Source organism: Mustela putorius, unplaced genomic scaffold (assembly GCF_011764305.1).
Source record: "Mustela putorius furo isolate JIRA1106 unplaced genomic scaffold, ASM1176430v1.1 tig00003850_pilon_pilon_pilon, whole genome shotgun sequence".
Lineage (NCBI taxonomy): Eukaryota > Metazoa > Chordata > Mammalia > Carnivora > Mustelidae > Mustela > Mustela putorius.
Window position 1 is genome coordinate 16,800,973 of NW_025422002.1, and position 23,437 is coordinate 16,824,409.

The 23,437-nt window shown below is 39.4% G+C and overlaps 2 protein-coding genes across 5 annotated transcripts in view; one reads left to right on the top strand and one right to left on the bottom strand.

The window, feature by feature from the left end:
* KBTBD12 (kelch repeat and BTB domain containing 12) overlaps nucleotides 1-22,391 on the bottom strand; it is a 75,870-nt gene extending 53,479 nt beyond the window's left edge. For 3 of the 4 annotated variants that reach the window (XM_004738642.3, XM_013055167.2, XM_004738644.3), the window contains exons 1-5: nucleotides 22,009-22,389; nucleotides 19,961-20,015; nucleotides 12,783-13,963; nucleotides 7,836-8,106; nucleotides 5,565-5,715 (exon numbers count right to left, since the gene is read on the bottom strand). In XM_004738642.3, the coding sequence (XP_004738699.1) occupies nucleotides 5,565-5,715; nucleotides 7,836-8,106; nucleotides 12,783-13,852 (1,492 nt within the window). In that variant the 5' untranslated portion in view covers nucleotides 13,853-13,963; nucleotides 19,961-20,015; nucleotides 22,009-22,389. Of the gene's footprint in view, nucleotides 1-5,564; nucleotides 5,716-7,835; nucleotides 8,107-12,782; nucleotides 13,964-19,960; nucleotides 20,016-22,008 lie in introns of all 4 variants that reach the window. The other variant, XM_013055187.2, reaches the window with a different exon arrangement.
* Nucleotides 1-23,437, top strand: part of MGLL (monoglyceride lipase) — a 224,369-nt gene that overhangs the window by 23,873 nt on the left and 177,059 nt on the right. The gene's annotated exons all lie outside the window — the stretch shown is intronic.

Consider the following 23,437-nt stretch of genomic DNA (forward strand, 5'->3'; position numbering starts at 1 on the left):
TCTTTTGTTTTTCATTTTCTAAGTGTACCATGGTAAATCTTTTGATTTTTAAACTGTTCGAAATTTTTTTTAGTTGCTCTAGAAATTCTAATGTGTGTCTTACTTTATCACAATCTACTTCAAATTAATATGGTTTTAATTTTATTAAAATATAGCAACACTGTTCCAATTTATCTTTTCCTCTCCAATTCTGATATTGTTATATGTACTATATCTATATATGTAATAAATCCAACAGTATAGCTCCATGATTATTGTTTTATCTGCTTTTATATCATTCAAAGAAGTTAAGAGATGAAAAAATAGAATATGTGTGAAGTCTTCTTTATTTACCTACATATTTGTCATTTCCAGTGCCTTTCATTTCTTTTGTGGATTAGAGTTATTCTGGTGTATTTCTTTTTAATGTTAAGGATTTCAGTACTTCTTTAATAATCCTTTAGTATTTCTTGTAAGTCTGGTAGCCACAAATTATCTCAGCCTTTATTTATCAGAGTATGTCTTTGCTGCACTTTCATTTCATTTTATTTTATTTTTAAGGATTTTATTTATTTATTTGACAGAGATCCCAAGTAGGCAGAGAGGCAGGTGGGGGGGGCGGGGGGAGCAGGCTCCCCGCCGAGCAGAGAGCCTGTGGGGCTCGATCCTAGGATCCTGAGATCATGACCTGAGCTGAAGGCAGAGGCCCAACCCTCTGAGCCACCCAGGGGCCCCTGCACTTTCATTTTAAAAGAATAATTTTGCTGAACATAAAAGATGGACACAGAAACATTCTTTGTTATTTTCCTTCCAGTATTTTGAATATATTAGTTCAGTACTATCTTGCCTCCACTATTTCTGATGATAGTCACCTGTTCAGCATATTATTGTTCCCCTCTACATGATGTCACTCTTTTCTTACTGTTTGTAAGAATTTTTTGTCTATGATGTATTTTAATGATTAGTCTACATTGTGTTTAGGTGAGGATCTCTGTGAATTTATCTTACTTGGAGTTTGATGAACCTCTTATATGTATAAAGTTTTTTCCATCAAGTTTAAGAAGCTTTTGACCATTATTATTTGAAAAAAAAAATTCTGTTCCTCTCTGTCTTCTTTTGGGAATCATACTTTGTTGGTAGACTTGATGATATTTCATATAGTCTCTGAGGTTTTCCTAATTTTCCTCCAATTACCTCCCTCTCCTCTTCAGATTAATAATTTCCCTGATCTATTTAAAATGCACAGATTCTTTCTTCTGTCAGCTCAAATCTATTTTTGAGCCCACTTAGCACATTTTTCGTTTGTTTCTTTTAGATAGTTTCTACTTCTTCGTTGATATCATTGGGGAGCCAATGTCATTTTATTTTCCTTTAATTCTTTAAAATTCTTTAAAAATAGTTTTTGTTAATTTAATGAACATATATTGGATAGCTAATCTGAATTCTATGCCTGCTAAATCCAACATTGGGGGCCCCTTAGAGAGATAGGTTTATTGAATGTTTCCCTGTCTCCGCCCCAGAATGGGTTTCACTTCCTTGTTTATTTTCCTTTGTATGTAAATTTCTGTTGGTAACTAGAAATTTAAAATAATATAGTGTAGCAACTTTTAATTTTATTTTTCCTGCTAGGTTATTTTTCTCTTTTGTTATTGTTACTGTTGTTTTTAACTAATTTGCTTAGCTTTAATATGCCTCTCCTATGGTTTGCTTTGGTCTCTACTCCATTTAAAAAAAAATTCCCTCTCTCTCTTTAAAAGCATATAGGTTGGGGCACCTGGATGGCTCAGTGGGTTAAAGCCTCTGCCTTCGGCTGGGGTCATGATCCCAGGGTCCTGGGCCCCGCATTGGGCTCTCTGCTAGGTGGGGAGCCTGCTTCCTCCTCTCTCTGACTGCCTCTCTGCCTACTTGTAATCTCTGTCTGTCAAATAAATAAATAAAATCTTAAAAAAAAAAAAAGCATATGGGTTACTCTTATTACTTCATGGCTCAGGTCTAGTCAAGACTAATTGTTTATACTCCCAACATTAGTAAGGCTTCCAACCTCGCTTTGTTGATCTGTGTGTAGGTTTTGTGTGTTGGGAGCACATTCAAAGCTCAGATAGTTTGCAAGTCTACCATGACTTTTACTTTCTGCCTGGCCTTCTCAGATCTCTGTACATGCGCTCATACTCCCAGTCACCCAGGGATGTGTAAAGAGCTTATATACTCTTATGGGCTCCATGTCTGAGCAGCTTCCCTAGTCTCCAGGGATGTGTGAAGAATTTATCAAGACTGTCTAGGACTCTCATAACCAGGTTTTTCCTGGAAAGTCACTATTCAGTTTCTGGCTAATTCTCCCATCCATTGCTGTCCCAAGCAGGACTAAAATCTCAGGTTAGGTAAGATGCTGGCTTTTCCCATTTGTCACCATGAGTGTGGGTTTCCCACCCTTTACTCCCAAACATGTCAGCCCCCTATGGCAAACAAAGTTACTGGTTTTTACAGCGAGCCCACTCTGCTAGAATTCCCATGCTGGATCAACTGAGGTAGGGAACTGGGACAGCTCAGGAAAGAATGCCAAGGACTGCCTGAAGATTTACCTCAAGTTCAGCTCTTTTGAGAAGCTAAGCTCTTCTCAGTTTGTTGTTTTGGGCTGGTTCCTAGAGACCTGAAATGGTTGTTTCTGAAAAATCTGTCTGGTTTTACAGTAGCTTTTGGGGGAGAGGATGTCGACTCATTCACTTCTTTGTAACTGGGAGCCTCCTGCTTTTCACTTCCCTTTTGGTCTGCCAAATTCCTACTGCCATAACAGGTCTTAGAAGCTCTTTAGAAAATTAAAAAAAAAAATGTTTTCCCAACATTTGTTTTTTAGTATTTTCAGTGGAAGGATTAGTCTAGATATCTAGTCTGCTATACAGAAGAGTTACTACTTTATCAGTTTTTTATGACCATTAAATGAATTTCTTTATGCAAAAAATTCAGCAAAGTGTCTAGAACACAAAGGGGCTCAAAAAAAAAAAAAAACCAACCAGTAATTATAACCAAATCTGAACACTTAAATTGTAGGGATTTTACAACTTTTATTTAATCATGGCTCTAATAGGTAGGCATTCCAACTTTAATATGAGCCAAAAAATGATTTACTAGATCCAGGACATGCAGGTCTAATGGTGGAGCCAGAATCTCAATCCAAAGCGGGGACATTCCCCACTTTACCACACTGCTTCCATGGGGAAGGAAATTTCAGAGGCTGTTATTTGGGGGCAGCCTCTAGAGTAATTAGGAGATAGTAAGAAATTAAACCTATTACAATATGAGGGAGAGGGGTTATAATAATAATTGGCAGTGACCCCCATCATAGTGAGGCATCCATTGATTCCCAAAAGCAGACAGGGCTAACTAACTAACAAATGACTGTAACACACCTGTACAGACCATTGAAACAGATAAAGTTTTAGGGTTCTATATGGTATTTGCCCAAATTCCAATTATACATACAATGAACAACGAAATCTGAACTGAGGCTGCCACAGCAACACCTGAACAACTGAACTTCATTCCATTTCAAAGCTTCCAAGTATATTTGGGAATTAAGTAGCAAATGTTGGGAATGTGGCCTCTTTTGGATCAAATCTTACAAGATGGGGACATTTATTTGAGTGATTATGAATCTGGTCCTCAGTTCTGAATATCCAGAAACCGGATTCTAAGCTACTACAAAAGTAGTAGCTTAGAACTACTTGCCAGTTCTAAGACTAGCAAGAGACTTGACTGGTCTCTCCATTTCCAGTCTCTCCGCACCTTTGATCTGTTCTTTACCCCTCACCTCACCAGTACTCCCCAAACATTCTTTAATCATGTTGCTTCTGCATAGTTTTTCAGTACTATTTTACTCTTGATTCTCCACTATAGTCCTTTGTAACCTGGCTCCTGGTATACCTATAAACTCCTTCCTGCAGCTGCCTGTGCCTGGTGGGTTCCTCCAAGCTTTTGTAGAGCTTTCTCCTCCTCATCTTTTCCCCTACTGCTCTGCCCCATCTCTCTTCCTGGGTGTACACTTCTCTCTCTGTCACCTATCCAGATCTTTTTTTTTTTTTTTTTTTCACCTATCCAGATCTTACTGGTCCTGCAACATCTGCCTTCTTTCATTCATGTAGTGGACACTTGTTCATGCCAACAAGGGTGAGCTCCAAAGGTTGTCTCTAAGGTGCATTTCCCCCTGTAACTTCTCAAAAAACAAACAAAACACTACATTTTTATCCCACATCTAGCCTAGTTGTGGCTCCACATTAAGCAGAAATCTCATTTTTGTTGAGTTGATAAATCACCTTTATCCCACTTTTGACTACCTCCAACTTTAATATAATTAGGAGATCTGCCCTTGTCTCCCCGGAGTTATACATCTATTTAGGCAATCTATTCTGGTTTAGATATTGTCTCTTCTGGGCCTAGGACACAGCATATGGTTATAACAAAGTAACAAATATACTGCCAGAGGAAAAACTTAATTATAATTATGAGTCTCATAACTGAGGTAGTCATAAATTATGTTGCATAATGTTCTTAAAATTATAAACGATTAATATTTGAGTGCATTAATTATTTTGCTTCATGCTGTGCAGGCAGCCACAGCAACACCTGAACAACTGAACTTCATTCCATTTAGCGAAAAAACTCCCCCAAACAAACAAACAAACAAACACCCAACACCCAAAAACCCTAAATGCTATTCAAACGCTTGGTTTGCTCTCAGCCCATATCTCATGTTTTTTCTTTGCCATCTTTTTGGTGCCCATCACCTTCCCTATGTTTTTGCCAGTTAGTCATCAATGTGCATGGGATGAAGTAAGAATACTGGAATACTAATCAGTTTACCAGCTGGTCAGCCTCCTTGTCCCAGTCTCACCCTTTCCCACACAGGACAGGGACAACGGGAGAGGGAGGAAAGGTGATAAAATGTGCTTAGAAAAGCAATGGACTTAATAAAAGAGCAAAAAATAAGAAGTGAATAAGTATAAGGGAAACATAGGAGATGTTCTAGAACTTTTACCCACTTTAGTGGAAATGAACCAGTCTTTCACTAACTCCTACTGGTTAGTACAAGACCACATATATTTAAGAAATAAGAAAAATACATTCAGATGAGAATTATTTGATAACACCTCTACAGAAGTTTGGTGGGTGAAGCAAAATGAAGAGAGCTGGTATAATGTGTGTCTTACCTATGATGGCTTACTTTATGAGCACAGAAAATCACAGCTGATTGCAAACACCCACACTTCATCAACTAAAGGTGGCCAAGGACTTATTCCCATTTCAAAATATTTTACTTGATACTAAATATAAAGATGTTTCACTAATGATCTTGAATTCCAAGGTTCTTGAAAATTCCATACAAATAATTTTGCTTTCCTTAAGTCAGTGGAATTCCATTTAATCTTACCTGACTGTGCTCTAGGAAAACAAGAAACAAAGGAACATTTTCGGCTAGTAGATACACCAGAACTGGGATGCGAGAGGAAGGGAGAACAGGTCGCTTTTACTGAGGCAAAGTACAGAGAAAAATAAAAGTAGTCATACTCTTTTAGCAATCTGCTTCTTCTTACCCAAAACATAAATCTCACTGTTGACTACTGCTGTACTGAATCGGTATTTAGAGAACTTCATGGGCGCCCGCTCTCTCCATTGATCTTGGCTGGGGTCATACTGCAACAGTCTGTTGCTTAGTCGATCTGGTTCTTCATCAGGGAGATCCATCTGTGTGAAATATGACAGCCGATATAATAACATACCACTGGGAAAGCTCTGTGAGTATGTGAGTGCAATTAATCCAAGCAGGCGACCAAGGAGATGAAGGGGACTTAGCTGCTGAGCCTCATACTCACAAACACACCGGATCCCCTGACTTGGGATGATAAGTCTATTGCCAATGTCAGAGGAATTTATATCTTGTAATAATGGGGCTGGGGGATTGGCTCATAGCCTGGGATCTGAGCAAGGAGACAAGAAAGCACTTTTTACAAAAATGAAGCAACTGCAGAGCCTTGAAAATGAAACCCAACTTTCTTGAACAATATTTAAAGTGCAATTTTGTTTCAACAAACTTTATAGTACTAGAGTTTAATGATTTTTTTGAGAAACTAAGTTTAATAATTCATAAGGCATTTTCTTTATATTTTTCTGATCCAAATGGAACAAAATTAAGAAAACATTTTGTGTTTTAGTAATTAGAGTATTTTTATACCAAAATTATGACCTATATGGGAATGGTCTGAACTTCATCTTCAAGATTGATGGATTAATATACATTATTTGCTGTTACTATTATGTATTTATTTTTATATACATTTTTAATGACTAGAGATAGTAAAAATTGAACAATTTGTTCTTACACACATGAATATGGTTTCCTCTATCATAAACTTCAGGCAAAGTAGTGTTTCTGTTTTTTTTGTCTTCAATGTCTCAAGAACTTTTATGACTTCAGTCTAAGGATGCTTTTCAAGTGTCTTTTGTTTTGGATGCAGGTGTTTGACACAGAAATAATTGCCATACTTATGAAAGTTGTAATTAATTTAATTATTTTAAATACACCAGGAATTATGATCATTGTGATGCATTCACAACCCCAGGTTATCTCGCAACTTAATGTAGTGTTTTAGGTAGAGACCAGCAAAAGCTTTTGTTATGCAATAAATACCCACATGTCATTTGTTCTAAGACATTATACATAGCATGTTTGACTTTATTGTTTTAATTTTCCTTCTAAGTTTTAAGTATTTGATCTTTATTTTAGTGGCAAGAAAAACCAAAGAAAAGCTTCTACATTGTCTTTGGAGCTTATTCATGTAAGATTAACTAAGTAATGTACAGCTCTGAAAATGCTTAATTACAAATAATTGGTCAGGTTTCAGCCACTTGCTGTGATTAAATCTGTACTACTTTTTGGTACACAGGACACCTGCCAAAATGTATTAAATGTGAAGTTTAAGGTTTAAAAACAGGTATGATATGCTATAAATGGCAAAATTCAAGCTTATGAAATGAATGCCAAAAGCACCAGTTTTATCAGTTATTATCACGAAGCAAATTGCCAAAATAAGAAAGCATACAGGCAAAAATAAGTTTACTTTTTGTCATGGGGATGGACAATGAGTTAGTAAGATTCATCTCATGAGAACGACTGGCAGGCCAGGGCAGAAGGCAGCTGGACTGCTGCTACTACCATGAAAACTGAAGGCACTGGGGGGACACACCCAGAGAGAAGAGGAAGAGCCACTGTGGTTGCCCTTTATTGACTTTGCAGTCTTGGCTTGCCATCTCTTCACTGGGCTTCCATGCAAATGGTATCCTGGTTTCTCTATCCGCTGGTGCCCAGCAAAGGCATAAAATGTTTAAAATCACAATCTACTTTTGTGGAAATGTTGAGCCATCACGGGTTGAATATTCTGGTTTCCCATGTAGAGTAAGAACTTTAAATTTGGAAAAGACCTGAGAGTTCCTTGTCCCAGCTCATGCAACCATTAAGCAGACAGAAGTGGGATGAGGAGCCAGTGTCTCTATCTCTTACTTAGATGCTCCCTACAGATAATTTCTCAGCATAAGCATCTTTCATAATTAGCAAGAATGGGAAGGATTATAAAGAGCATAGCATGAATACTGAATGCAGTCATGTCTATGAATAACACACTTTAAAATTCATTCTCCTAAACTGCTTTAACACTTTACAATCTTAAGTTTAATATTCTATAAAATAAAAGGCATTTTACCAAGATGTAAGACATGCTCTTTTAGTGTTCAGAAACTACAATATTTTTCAACCCAGCGGCCAGACATAGCACAGCCATGCCAATTAAGTATACAGGAAATTTCTTAACCTGAGGGGTCCAGCCTCCGATCACGTAAAGTTTATTATTCACGGTTACTACGGCATGGCATGCCAACTGCAGTGGAAGGGGACACACCCTTCTCCAACTGTCCCGTTCTACAGAGTACTTATCCACACAGTTTGTAATGAGATACTGGTTTTTGACTTTCATCTGTCCTCCTATAACATAGAGGTCATTATGGACACTGCCCAGAGCATAGAGCTCTCGAAATTCCGCGGTGCATAACTTTTCCCAAAACTGGTTTCCTCTGTCGTGATATCTGAAAATTGAGAGAGAGAACCCAGGATTAGTGTTAACTGGAAAACTCACCCAAGAAACACACTTAAATTTCTTTTCCAGCTAGAAACAAAACGATTTGGTTCATCTAACGGGAGAGGAAGAAACATTAATACAAGATTGTAATGTAGGTTTGTGCTTTTTTTTTTTTTTTTTTGGCAAGGGTTGAAGAACAAACTGTAATATGCATGGAAATAATTAACCAGATCTCCCTGCAGAATTTTAGAAAATATATTGACAAAGTATAGATTATCTTAGACTAGCTTTCATTACCTAATTCTGGGAAAGAAAATCTAGAACAAACAGGAATACTTGCAGCAAGTCATTTGTAATTTTACTAAAAAAAAGGAATAAGCAAAAATGAAGAATAAAAAAAATGACTTATTCTGTGGGCTAGAAGTCTCACTTTAATACTATATTTAAGCAATCAACTTTCCAGTAGAGAATCTCAAAATATCTCAATTCAGAGATTTCTGATGGGACAAGGTAAGGGATGTAGAATTTTAAGGTTTGTTCTTGTAGTTCTGACTTAGAACAGAGTCAAGAGCACATGTAAGTGTCTGCTATATTTAACATCTCTTTTCATAGTCTGGGTATAACATTACTGAAATTATCAGTAATTGCTTCCATGAAAAAATATCTCAGTCTGGAAAGGGTTTTGGGAGGTAGGGACATCAGGATATACGGTCTTTCAATACCTCCTAGAGTCCAACACATTAACTGATGGTGTGTGTGTGGCATTATGTAGTCATTAAACGTATGATTTTGTGGGTATCCTTTGTCTTGCCTCTTGATAACGGTAAGTCTGTTTTCTCCAATCCTGATTTGGGATGCATAGTCTAAGAAGAATAAAAGTATTTATGAGGACAGTGGGATGTGAAATTAGATCTGTCCCAGAAAATCCAGAATATATTCTGGAATTCGAAACTAAAACAAAACCAGGAAAATATGGAAAATAAGAAAAAAAAAAGCTGTTCTGTTTGGAAATAAATGAAGAAATGATGAATGTTCTACACAGAGTACAGTTTTAAAGTACAGAGTAACGTACAGCTTAAAGTATGCTACTTATTTCGTATCAAACACTTGACAGTAAATTGGATTATTGGAGTTTTACCCAGTTGTTCTGAGTCAACTCTTACATTCTTCCCTAGAGAGAACTCCTTACTTTAGGCTTAACAGGGAAGATGGAAGATATTCCCTTCCTGGAGGGCATGTCTGGCTTGTCATAGTCTAAATGCAGAAACTCAACAAACCCAGTCATCACTTTCTGTGTAATGTAGGTAGGAAACCAGTCCCTAGAATCACAGCTGATATTTTTACCATGACTTTTAATTGTACTGGATTTTAGAAGAGGAAGGAGGATTAGGTGGCAAGCATGGGGGATACTGAAGTAAAGCCAGTGGAAAGTATATCAAACAGAACTAAAAAATGGGATTTTGGCTTTCTGATACATGGGTTAAGAAAAAAGGTCAAGTATCCCATGAAGGTTGGGAAGTATGTGTTTGTTGGGCAAGCTTGCTAATCTGATTTTTAACACCTTGAACTGAAAGTGAGGAGAGAGAAAACACCCAGATAAAACTATAAAACATCTTATTAAGAAAAATGGATATGACATGAAAAGGAAATAGTGACAAAAGTGGCTCGACATTCACAGAGGTTGATAGTGTTAAGACAACACTTACATCCTCAATGGTGTGTACACCTAAGTAAGAGAGAGAGTTACAGAACACAGAAAGGTATATCTTTTCTGAAAAGAAATGGCCTACTAGAGTGTACAGGTATCTTTCCTAAGTCAAGAAGAAATAGATCTGCATAGTAATCTATGAACTATATGGAGGCAAGTTGAAGAACATTTAGGCAAAGATAAAAGGGATAAGAACAGAAATAATAGAGTAGGAATGTATCGCAAGATGACCATTTCTCACACATATCACAAAACTGGCACTAATATGACCTTCAGGAGTGCTCTAAGATTTAATTATCCAGATATCTGCTGGAAGTCTGGCTCATTGAAGCCCAAAGCAATGCATCTGAAAATTCCATTATTTGCCATGCTGACCATTTCATTATTGGAGGAGGTGAGCAGGGTAACTGATACTTTGGCCCTAACACTGAGCCCTGAGGATGAGCTGGTTGGTGATGGGAACATGGCTGAGTTGAATACAGGTAAGAAGGAAAACACAGAGTATATAGTTAGACATGTGTCATCAGAAAGGGAAGTAGGCTTTCAAAAAAAGTTAAGGTGGCTCAGTGGGTTAATCCGCTGCCTTTGGCTCAGGTCATGATCTCAGGGTCCTGGGATTGAGCCCCATATTGGGGTCTCTGCTCGGCAGGGAGCTGGCTTCCCCCTCTCTCTGCCTGTCTCACTGCCTACTTGTGATCTCTGTCTGTCAAATAAATAAATAAAATCTTTAAGAAAAAAGTTAAGAGGAAAGATGCCTGAGGATCTTAAGAAAAAGACACTTGGACAGGGATGGATATTTATTAAAAATAATGGCAGTCGAGAAATGGGCAGAAGACAGAAACAGACATTTCTCCAAAGAAGATACACAAATGGTCAACAGACACATGAAAAAATGCTCCACATCACTCAGCATCAGGGAAATACAAATGAAAACCACAATGAAATTCTTCCTCACACTGGTCAGAATGGCTAAAATTTACAAATCAGGAAACAGCAAATATTAGTGAGGATGCAGAGAGAGGGAAACCCTTTTACACTGTTGGTGGGAATGGAAGCTGGTACAGCCACTCTGGAAAACAGTACGGATGTTCCTCAAAAAGTTAAAAATACAGCTACTCTATGACCCAGCAATTGCATTACTAGGTATCCAAAGGATACAAACATAGTGATTTGAAAGGGCATCTGTACCCTGATGTTTATAGCAGCAACCTCTACAAGTATGGAAAGAGCTTGGAGGTCCGTCAACAGATGAATGGATAAAGAAGATGTGATATATATATATATATATGTGTATATATATATATATGCGCGCGCACGAGTGTGTGTGTGTATGACAGATGAATGGATAAAGATGTGATATATATGTAAATTATATATATGTTAAAATTTTACATATATAAAATTTATATTTATATATTACTGAGCCACCAAAAAATGAAATCTTACCATTTGCAACAATGTGGATGGAACTAGAGGGTATTATGTTAAGTGAAATAAGTCAATCAGAAAAGACAATTATCATACGATTTCACTCATAGTATTTAAAAAAACAAAATGGAGGATCATAGGGGAAGGAAGGGAAAAATAAAATAGGACATAATCAGAGAGGGAGACAAACCATAAGAGACTCTTAAGTCTAGGAAACAAACTGAGGGTTGCTGGAGGGAGGTGGGAGAGGGGATAGGGTAACTGGGTGATGGGAATTAAGGAGGGCACATGATATAGTGAGCACTGGGTATTATATGCTTCTGATGAATCACTAAACTCTATCTCTGAAATGTACTATATATTAATTGAATTTAAATAAAAAATTAAAACAATAGCAGAACTGTGGACCATCTTGATGAGGAAGAAGAAGCTTTGCAAAGAACCTGAGATACTTGTATAAGTGACTCTATGATGAAAAGAAGGGCCCTTGGGATCTGACATCTGATTATTCTGATTATTGGGATCTGGTTATTCTGAAGAAGGCTGTGCTTACTGCCCAGGACATGCTTGGCCCTTAAGGGAACAGGGCCTGGTCACTCACCCAGGGCTCTGCCGTCCCTCCCCCATCACTACCAGGGGAGACGAAGGTGAAAAGGGGACAGGCCTATCACTTAAAGCAGATAATGGAATGTTAAAAGATGACAGGAAAACAGTAGACCTCTTAATTCTTTCTTTGTCCCAACTTTGTCAGCAAGAAGAATTCCTTGCTCACTGAAAAGTCTGAACAAATCCTCCTAAGAGGGAACTGAGAAGGGGAGGACGCTGAAGGACAGCTTTACTACCTAGTGCTTATTCTATGTACCTATTTCTTATTTACCCAGTTAGACAGAAGCCCCAAATGCTCACTGAATACTTGAAGAAACAGTAAACGAATGTATAGTCCTCACACAGGAGACCTAGAGGACATGCTACCTCTTAGCAGACACTCACTTCTCCTGCGATTCTGGGCCTTGAAGCCTAGAACTCTTAGGCCATGAACATTTTATGCTCTTGGAGGTTCAGGAAAGATTTACAAATTAGGGATACAGAGTGAAAACTGACAGATAATTAGCAATTTTGGGGTGAAGAAAATAAGTAATTATTTACTACTCTGAATTATGTACTGAAAAATCTTTTCAAAGAAATGCATATGAACCAACTTTTCTTCTTGTTAAAAGTCACCTTACATTCTCCAAACTTGTAACTAAGCAATTGTACCCTTTCATATGGACCAATAATGAAAGCTGAGCATGAAACTGTACAGTGGAATCACAACATATATACATTTAACTTATGGAAATCCAGCTGTATGTGCATCACAAATAAAAGGAGAAAGAATAATTTTAAAATGTGGGTGTTTTCATTATGAATTTTCTATACATGTAAAATATGTCAATTACAGGGTAATTTTGACTACATGTCATTGAAGAGATGATCCTCTTTCAGGAGGACTTTCTTCTACCCTTGCTAATGTCAGAGCAATTTGCAAATATTGGAGACATACAAACCTATAGATTTCAACATTCTTATTCTTTTGTCTAGAGAGTTTAGAGGCACTTGCTTCTCCAGACACAATTATGGTGTTGTTTTCCATGACCACACCGGCACACACGGTTCCCAAGCCCTCTCCATACTTGGGAGACGAGACAAAATAGGTCTTTCGTGAAGCGGGATCGTAACAAAAACTGGCGTCCCCATAGTTCCTGTGTCTTGACCTGATGCCTGAAGAATTGTTGCCAATGCAAAGCAAAAGACTGGTAGTCTCCATGCCGTAACGAAGATTCAGAGAGTGCTGCTGGGGTGTCTTGATGGCTTTGAATGCGTTCTGAATTATGTCAATGCACTCCGCGTCACACAGAAGCATTGTGTTCCTTTTTAGGGCTTGTCTTAAAAAAGAAGGATTTATAAGTTCCAACCGGACTTGCTTCAAAAGTTCAACCAGATGCTCCGTGCGCAATTCTTGGTTATGATTTACCCATTTTAGGACTAAGTCCAGAATGCTCTCCTCCCTGGATATGTTAAGGTCATCCGATTTAATAAGCGTCAGAAATTGGTGTGCTTCGATTTCTAGTATTTCTTCATGTAAGCTCACCTCAGCAAAGTGCTGATACAAATATTTCTTCGACTGATCAGATAAATCTTCAGCTCCAATCTGCTTTGCAAAATAATAGATACCCACACAGTTCGAGGCATCCATATGGTCCATCATATATTTTTGACACACGTTGAAGATTTCTTCCATCTGCATAAAATAGGCAGCCATAGCTACGGTCTGCACATTGTTGTTATTGATCTCTAAAGCCGCATTGTACATGTAATTCAGTATCACGGACACACTTTCTGCTGTGATATCATAAAGTATGACTTCCCTTTGAGTACATTCAAGTAGTCCACAGGTGAACATAGCTTTGAAATAAGGACTAAATGCAGCCAGGACCAGCCTGTGGCAAGGAAATTTCTCCCCTTCTGCTATGAGTACAACATCAATCATTTCTGCTAATTCTTTCATGTTCTTAACTTGATTCAATAAATTCAAACTATGTTGGTATTTTTCTTTTCCCTCAGCTTTGCACTCCATGATACACTTTTCAGTGCTTCTAAGTACGTCTTTTTCAAATGTAGCTGGATTCTTGTGGGGGCTATTTGCATGTCTGATTACTCACAGAGCAAGAGATGTGCTGGAACACTCCTGAGGGAAAGAAAAGAATCGGGTTTCCTATAAGAACACAATTCTTGGTGATTTAAATATGCAGTATTAGTGCTAAGAAGTATTTATAAATAAATGTTATTCACCCCAAATGCAGTAGTTTAAGACAACTTTTGTGTCTAGGAATAATGTCAGTAATTGTATAAACAGTAAATGATCAACTACTAATAACATTTCACCTAATCAACAGCAGAGATCTTTCTAGGAGGGCTGGAAAGTCCTCCCTCCCAAGGTGAATGAAGAGAGAAGTAAGAGAAGCCTGTATAGCAACTGCAGTTGCTAGCTGCCTGCAGGCCAAGGGGGTAGGGAAATTAGGTTAACCTGCTCTCTGAGGAGAGATGCATCACTGCAAATGTCATGTATACCTGCTGAAACAAACAAACAAAAAACCCCAAACAGGGACACCTGGGTGGCTCAGTTGGTTAAGCAGCTGCCTTCGGCTCAGGTCATGATCCCACCGTCCTGGGATTGAGTCCCACATCGGGCTCCTTGCTTGGCAGGGAGCCTGCTTCTCCCTCTGCCTCTCCCTGCTATTCTGTCTGCCTGAGCTCGATCTCTCTCCCTCTCTCTTTCTGATAAATAAAATCTTAAAAAAACCAAACAAACCCAAAACACCCTCAAATGTTATAACGGCCCCAGAACCACGCAGGATGGCTGAGAAAAAAAGTCCATTAAAATTATGTTCAAACTTTTCCTATGGGGCAAATAATTCAAAACAGTGCTTTGGAAAACATAACCAAATGTCTGCTGATCCGAGAATTCACAAGACTTGAAACTTAGAGCTAAATCATCCTAAACTTAGAAAGTGCACAAAAGCCAGCCTGTTTCTCTATCCCCACTTCTTGCTCAGCTTCTCCTGGTTCCTTACTTCACAGTGGCAGAGATGGACTCACTTCTCTCCTTAAAAAGCCCTCTTCTAATCAGAAGTCTCTTTAAGCTAATTGTCTGTCTTCCCCTTGCCCAGGGGAATAGAAACAGTGTTTCAAGGAAGCTAATCAGCTGTTTGGATTTAAAGAAGGAATTCCTAGAGTCAGCAACCTTTATATTGAGGAGCAGGTCTTCAGATCCTGACACCCTTTCTAGTTCTTACTTGGCTAGAAGTTGTATGCGGTTAAGAATGAACCATGGTAGAAAAGCCACTCTTAGGAATTAAGAGAGGAAGAGAAGTGATGATTTTAATCATTCGAAAGCATAATTTGTCAGCTGTCAAAGTTCTACATTTCTATAATCCTATCAAATTTAGAAATCTCAGTGAGATTTCTCCATCTCAATTCTCACTGTATCTCAATGAGAAATGACACTTTTTTCAGTGTTGAATTAAAGTTCATTGAATCAAAGTATTAAGCATGAGAGAAATGTTTAAGAATACAATGGCAACTATAAGACCTAAAAATCACTGCAGGAGTGTGTGAAATGATAACAACTAGCTGATCTAAGAATCTGTGTAACTGAAAAAGGAATAAAATTCTCCTTGCTAGATTTTCCAGCATTAATGCCTCAGCTTGACTTCAGTAAAAGCTTAAGACTATCTTTGTGAGGCCTTGTAGGTTAGAAGTGAACCCTTGTTTTTTACTTTCATTTGTTTAGATTTTTACCAAGAGAATCCAATTATGGGTAATTAAGAGGTCATTATATTTCTGAGCTCTCCTACAACACATTATGAGTAGCCCAAATCATATTATGTGGGCCTCTTTGTACATAAACACATCAATCAACTTTATAGATGGCAGCTGTTACTTTGAGCTGAAAACCAGAAAAGTTTCCTTATAAGGAGATAAATATTAACAAGTTTCTCCTATTCCATTTGTACTGATACCTAAGACTCACTCAGAGGATACCAATACCAGTGCTAGAAAGCCAAGAGCAGTTTCCAGGTAGGATCACTAGATCTGGTACAATGCAGGCAGTCCAGACTCCTTAGTTTCCAAAGTGTTGACCTTGATGTTGCTAGGAAGAAATGAAATTCTAGGGGCTCAAATGTTATGACCGCAAACCTAGGATTTTGTATTTTTTTTTTTAAGATTTATTTATTTATTTGAGAGAGAGTGTGAGAGAGATCACCAGAGGGTTTTGGAGCAGAAGAAGAGGGAGAAGCAGATTCTCTGCTGAGCAAGGAGCCTGACACAGGGCTGGATCCCAGGACCCCTGGACCATGACCTGAACCAAAGGCAGATGCTTAACTGACTGAGCCACTCAGGTGCCTCAGGATTTTGTATCTTTAAGACAAGAACCAAACCACCTTGTTGAACTTTGTGGCATGGGACTACCTTAATAAAAGCACAGGCAGCATTAGTTTCAAAGAGAAGTTAAAAGTTGAATAACTAGTACAGTATGTGTTTCTCTTCTCTATAAATACAGTAGTGCCTTATAAACAACTTTACGGTGGACAATATTGGATTTCCCCCAGAATCCAATCTGTATTCTGATGGAATGGATGGGGTAGGTCCATGGTGACTGGTTCAGGGATGAGTGTGAGACCAGAGATGGGCTTAATCAGAGTGAAGCTCAGGTCTCTGGTTCAACAGGGGGCATGTCCAGGTGTTACCCAGATGAGAGGTCTGCTGCAGCCATGTCCCTATAAGCCAGCACAAGGACAAAGCAAATACAGAGAAGAAGGCAGAGAATCCAGAGCAATGGGTCTGGAACATGCTTTAGATCTATATTTTTCAGTTTTTAGTGACAAACCATTCTTTTATTGTTGAAGCTGGCTTGAATTAGGATTGCTGTAACTGACACTCAAAAGTCCTTACTGGTATGACTGGCATATGGGAACAGGTTGAGAAAAGGTTGCTTATGGTAATTGCAATGATATATTTTGTAAAATTCCACTTTTGGTATATATATATATTTTAAGACTGTATTTATTTATCTGACACAGAAAGAGATATCACAAGTAAGCAGAGCAGCAGGCAGAGAGAGAGAGGGGGAAGCAGGCTCCCCACTGAGCAGAGAGCCCAATTCGGGGCTCGATCCCAGGACCCTGAGATCATGACCTGAGCTGAAGGCAGAGGCTTAACCACTGAGCAACCCAGGCACCCCCACTTCTGGTATATTCTTATGTCTTCTATTAGTATACTGTCAAGTAAAATAGAGGAACTTCTAATTATCTTTACTCTTTAAAAAGATTTATTTATTTATTAGAAAGAGTGTGCATGTGTGACAGGGAAGAGCAGAAAAGGAGGGAAGAGAAGGGGGAAAGAATCTCAGGAAGACGCTTCACTGAGCGCAGAGCTAATGCCGGGCTTGATCTCACAACCCTGAGATCATGACCTGAGCCGAAACCGAGTCAGATGCTTAGCCAGCTGAGCCACCCAGGCGCTCCTTCATTCCTTCTTGATAGAAGACAATATACCTTAAGTCACTCTTCTAAGTTTACCTCTTCTCATTAAATAGCCACAACATCTTACAGGTGCAGGAACTGAGTTTTGAACCCAGTTCTATCTGACTCCAAAGTCTACACCCTTAACCACTCACTTTCGTGCAAGTGTGGGCAAATTAGGGCCAGAGAGTAAATATTTCAGGCTCTGTCGGCTCTAGGGTCTCTGTCCTAACAACTCAACTCTGCTTTTGTAATGAAAAAGCAGGCATAAACAATACATAAACAAATGGGCATGGCTGTGTGCCAATGAAATGTTTTAGGGCTATTGAAACTTGAATTTCATATATTTTCACGTGTCACGAAACAGTATTCTTTTGATTTTTAAAAGCGATTTGTAATGATAAAATCCATTCTTAGCTTTTGGGCTATACAGAAAACGACTCTTCCTCTACTGTTATAAATAAATCCACTCTCTAGAGCCTGAGTAAGATAATATCTCATCTGGGTGCCTAACCTCCACTTCTCTGCTTAAGTCCAGTTAAAGAGTTTTGATTCAAAAAGATCATCTGCTTCCCAAGGTTCCCAAATAGAAATCAATTTCTTGAATAAATACTTTATTTAGATACAGCCTGTCTGCCCCAAACATTGGCTTCAACAAAAACAAACACTTTTAAAACAGAAATAATTGTTCCCAACTTTCTGAAGGAACATTTATACATTTTTAGATGGGCACATATATTTACTAAGTATCCCCTCCTTCTACTTGCCTTTTATACACCTCCTGAAAGCCACTCAAAATTTCTATGGATTTATGGACCAAATGAATTTACTGATGGAAACCCTGAAAAATACCCATGCAGTTGAATGCACCGCCACACTTCCAAGACATTCTCAATATTGGGTCCTGTATCTATAAGGTACAGAGAAGGTACTAGCATTGCAGATGGGGACTTTGAAGGGAGAGAGTCCTGGGTTTGAATCTCAGTTTAGCCACTTACTTGCTATAATCCTAAAATGATTTAACCTTTCTAAACCTCGGTTTGTTCATCTGTAAAATGGGAAGAATGTATATAAAAGCAGTTAGGTCAGTTCTTGGCATCCAAGTGTTCCATAAATGGAAATTATTGTTATTTTACAGTAGTGTAACAGAGTACAGATCAGACACTAGAAACACAGACTTTGGCTGGTTACTGAGGCCTGGCTTTGAATCCTTGCTCTGCTATCAATTAACATGAGCAAGTTTCTTAGCCTTGTTCAGTTTCCTCACTTGAGATTAGCTTTGAAAACTATTTAAGAGTTGGGAGAACGAAATAAGGCCATGTATGCACAATACACCATTTGCCTGGTAAAATCTGCTTGGTACAGCTGAAGTGGGATACACCTGTATAAATACTTTTCTAATAATAACAATGTTTGGGTCCATATACAAATTGCTTGTGGGTACAGACACAGCTCATAAATAAGAGAGAGCTGACAGCAACTTTTTCTTGTAATGAGGGCAGGGAGGGCATTCTACTCTCATCAGCAAAACAAAACTGTATAAATGTTCTCAATGATATCAATGGGAAGTTATTCTCTGCTCCAATTTATAGAAGACTGAACTGGTGCATTCATATTAATAGTACCCATAATAATAGAGAAAAAATGAGTAGCAAAGATAAATACAAATCACAAGAATAAAGCCTAATTACTTTGCAAATCCAAAATGCAGTTATACCCATGTCCAGTATATTTAGTTTTCAGAGACGGACTGCTACAAATTTTAATGTGGCATAAAAATGTTAATTTAAGCTGCCAAGGATTTGCTTTTATAATGCTTAATATTATAATCTTTACATTATCTTTAAAGTTGCTACTTTTTCTACATAAGGGATGATGCATGAGCTTGCTTCCATGTTTTGTGGAAGTCCAAACTAGTTTAAATTCACAGTAGCACTGTTTGAAATAGCAAAAATTTGGAAATAACCTAAATACTGATTAACATGAGAGGAGAAAAACTGGAGGTTATCACTCAAGAGAATATTGCACAGCATAAACAAAGAATGAAGTAGAGCTACATGTATCAACGGAAATTTCAAGAACATCATAGACTTAGAAGAATAGATGCTACATACCACGGATCTCATGTTTAAAATATGCAAAATAGTTATGTTCTAAATAGGGTAAATATAGACAATATATTCTGAAAAAATAAATATAAACAATTGGTAAATCCAGGGAAAGGTATATGGGAGTTTTTAAAAATACCATTCTTAGAATTGTTCAGTGAATTTGGAATTACACCAAAATAAAAAATGAGGAGTGCCTGGGTGGCTCAGTCAGTTAAGCATCTGGCTCTTGATTTCGGCTCAGGTCATGGTCTCAGGTCATGATCTCAGTCATAAGAGCCCTGAGTGGGGATCCCCTTCAGTGGGGAGTCTGCTTGAGATTCTCTCTCTCTCTCCCTCTGTTCTTCCTCCCATTCTAGCTCCCCCCTCATAAAGAAATCTTTCAAAAACCAAAAAATAAAAAGTTAAAAAAATTATATATATTTTAAGAATACATAGGACTGTGGTAGAATATAAAGAAATGAAGGCTAATTATAAAAAATATCAAATTTAGGATAGGGCTGCCTTGAGGAAGTATGGAAGGAAGGGATACTGTTGGAGAACTGCACTTACCATGGTGAGCACTGCATGTCTGAAATTGTCCAGTCACAACTTTGTACACCTGAAACTGACATAACATGCTATGTCAAACATACTTCAATAACAAAGATTTAAAAAAATATATCCGAAGCCTATTTTCACCAACACCGCCCCTCAAACATCACAAGGCCCTTCACAATCCAGCATCTCCCCACCTTTCCTGCCTCATCTCCTGGCTTTTCTTCCTTACACTTTTCAGTCTTTTAATAGCACCAAACCACTAACAATTCTAATGCATACATTACCTTTACACATGTTGGTCTGTCTGGAATATACTTCTCCCCCTTCAACCTGAAGAAATACAAGTGGCTCTTCCAAATTCAGCTCAGACTTCACTCCCCCACTGAAGCTTCCTCTGTCCTTCCTTGCTTGCACCTTGAACATAGTGACTGTTGCATCTCCCTGCCTCCCCTTCCAATGATGAGCACACTGAGAGCAGGGGGCTCATGTTTTAGTCATTTCCATACTCTTAACATCTGTCTGTGAAGATGCCTGCTACCTTACGGTTGCTCAATAAGGTCTGTGCAATTAAAGGTTTTCCTTCATCCTAAATTACAGGTTGATGATAACCTTTTTTTCCTTCGTGTTTTAGACCAGTTAATAAACGATTATCTTGAAGATTCTTTTCTACCCTCAAAAGTTTTGTTTGATTCTTTAAGCTCCTAATGTTTTTAGAGAACTGAAGCCAGAGATCACAAATTGGCTGATCACAGACTTTTTGGTGGGGAGGGTGGCAAAGTTGCTGTCTACACACAAAACTGCCACATTGTAACATCTACTGAAAAAAAAGGAAGGTATGGCAACAGTGGAGACTTAATTCCCATGGTGACAACGGTGTGCGGGACCTGAGTAGACAGTTGCGACCTCTCAGATGGCACATCTACTCTCCTTTCCCCAGCCCCCATTATCGTGAATGTTAGTCCTCATTTATAATTCTTCTCACATTGCTGCTTCCCCCCCCCCACCCCTTTTAGTTCACTTACAGCCACTTATTTATGACCTCTGGTTTTCACCATTCCATCCTCACACCTTACTTTGCTTCGGAATCACAACTTTGCATAGACACTGGTAAGAAATGGCTCAGAATACCCATACTACCCTAAATGCACTTTGAGTCTCCCACTTCTATGAACACCTATTCACTTAATAGCAATAATCCATCCCACACACTAGGTGTTTAATAACCACCAGGCCTATAAGTGATAAAGCTAAATAAGACAAGTTTCCTTTTTGCTTTCCTTTAAGGAATTCACACTGTTTTGCATTCTCAGGCGCTTTATACTTTTCAAAATGCTTTACTGTGCATTATGCAGTAGCTCATTAGTTCCTCTTAAGAATCACGTGGGTGGGGGGAAGCAGGGCAATTATATTCCTGGCTTTAAAGTTGAGAGAGTTGCCTGGGAATACTTTCGATGCTTATTGAGGCTTTTTAAAGTGCCAAGGCCCTGGGCAGACAGCCAGGAAGGGAAAGACAGAAGGCGCTTCCTACCTTTATGGAGCTTACAGTCGAGCGAGGGAGGCAAACGTTAACGTAATTAATGCTAGGGCAGTGACTGCAGCCACATTAAAGAGGGAAGAGAGGCGCCTGGGAGGCTCAGTCGTTGGGCGTCTGCCTTAGACCTAGGTCATGATCCTGGGGTCCTGGGATTGAGCCCTGCATGGGGCTCCCTGCTGGGTGGGGAGCCTGCTTCTCCTCCTCCCACTCCCCCTGCTTGTGCTCCCTCTCTGTGTCTCTTTCAAATAAATAAATAAAACCTTAAAAAAAAAAAAAAAAAAAAAAAAGGGAAGGGAAGCGACTGCCGGCTGAGCAAAACCGGTCTCGAGAAGGAAGTGACTGCTGATCTGTGAAGGCAGGAGCCAGCCCCATGATGACAGGAGGGAAGCGCAGTGGCCTCGCCAGTGCCAAGGGCCGGGGAGGCTGCCCCTCAACTCTGGCCCTCGACCTTTCTCCGTTGGCCTGGCCCTAGAGCTAAGACAAGGCCCTCAGCAGGGGCCGCGTTCCCTCTGTCACCATTACTTACAAGCTGCTGACCCCCGGCTTGAGGCACTGCCCCACTCGCTCCGCAGAGGCTGCCGCGATGGCGCCGTGACCCGGCCCTGTGGCCGCACAGACGGAGCCGGGCTGGCCGGGGCGGGGCAGCTAGCGGGCTGAACCGGCGGGCACTGCCCAATATGGGCCTGTGAGGCCCCGGCGATATAAATAGACCGCGCTGGGAGCGCAGGGCACCGACGGCCCGCGCCCTGCGGAGGGGGAGGGTGAGCGCTGGCAGCTCCTCAGAAGCAACAGGTGCTCGCCCTCGGCGCCCCGGGAACCCCGGGCTCCGGCCGCTCTGCGCCTGCGCGGGTCATCCTCATTGAGGTCCGCGACGGCAATGCACAAGTGGCAGGCCGCACGCCGCTCTGCGCCTGCGCCACTCTTCCCGCGCAGGCCCGCGTGCCAGGACCGCTGAACGTCCGCCGGAAGCGGGCGACGATATGGTTTAAAATGAACCTGGAAATCAGATTTTCAAAAAATAACACATCTATACGCTTAATCATTTAAAAAAATGCAAAACGACCCAAACCCACTATGTGTGGGCTCACTGAATGTGGCCAGGAAATAGGGTTGCCAGATGAAATGTCCAATTAAATATGAATTTCAGATAACCAACAGTTTTTAAAGTATATATCCTAAATACTGCATGATCAATTCTCATTTAACGGAATTTGGGTGCTTGTTGCTTCTTTTGGGATCTGTACTTTTATTTGCTACGTCTGGCAAGTGTACCTGGAAAAACCAGCAGCCCCATGACCTTTGGTCTCAAGTGGGAGGTCCCCTGGCAGCCTGAGAAAAGATTGATTAGTTATGCCCAGGTTTGGGGTGGGGCAGGGAAGAAGAATGTTCCCTGGAGGGAAGTGTAACAATATCTGCTGTGTGGATAAGGGAGTAGTATTAGGTCAGCCGGTTTAAAATAAAACAAAATTGTGGTAATACAAAATTGTTCTTTTAACAAAATTTTATTTCTTGTATTCTGACAGTCAGACGTCCAAAATGGGGTCTCTCTGGGGTAAAAGCAAAGTGCCTGCAGGGCTGCGCCTTTTTTTTTTTTTTTTGGAGGCCCTAGGGGAGAATCTGTTTCCTTGCCTTTCCAGCTTCTATTAACTGTCCGCATTCTCTCTGCAGCTCTTGGCCCTTTCCTCCATATTCACAGCTGGAAACACAGCTGAGCCTTTCCCGGACTGCCCGTACTGATTTTTCTGCTTCCCTCTTTCTTTTTTTTATTTAAATTGTGGTTAAATATACATAAAGGTGACCGTTTACCATATACATAAAATTTTAACCATTTTTAAGTGTACAATTCAGTGACATTAAATACATTCACAATGTTGTGCAGCCATCTCTAACCATTTCCAAAATTTCATCATCAGAAAGAAAAAAAAGTTTCCCAAACAGCAACTGTATACCCATTA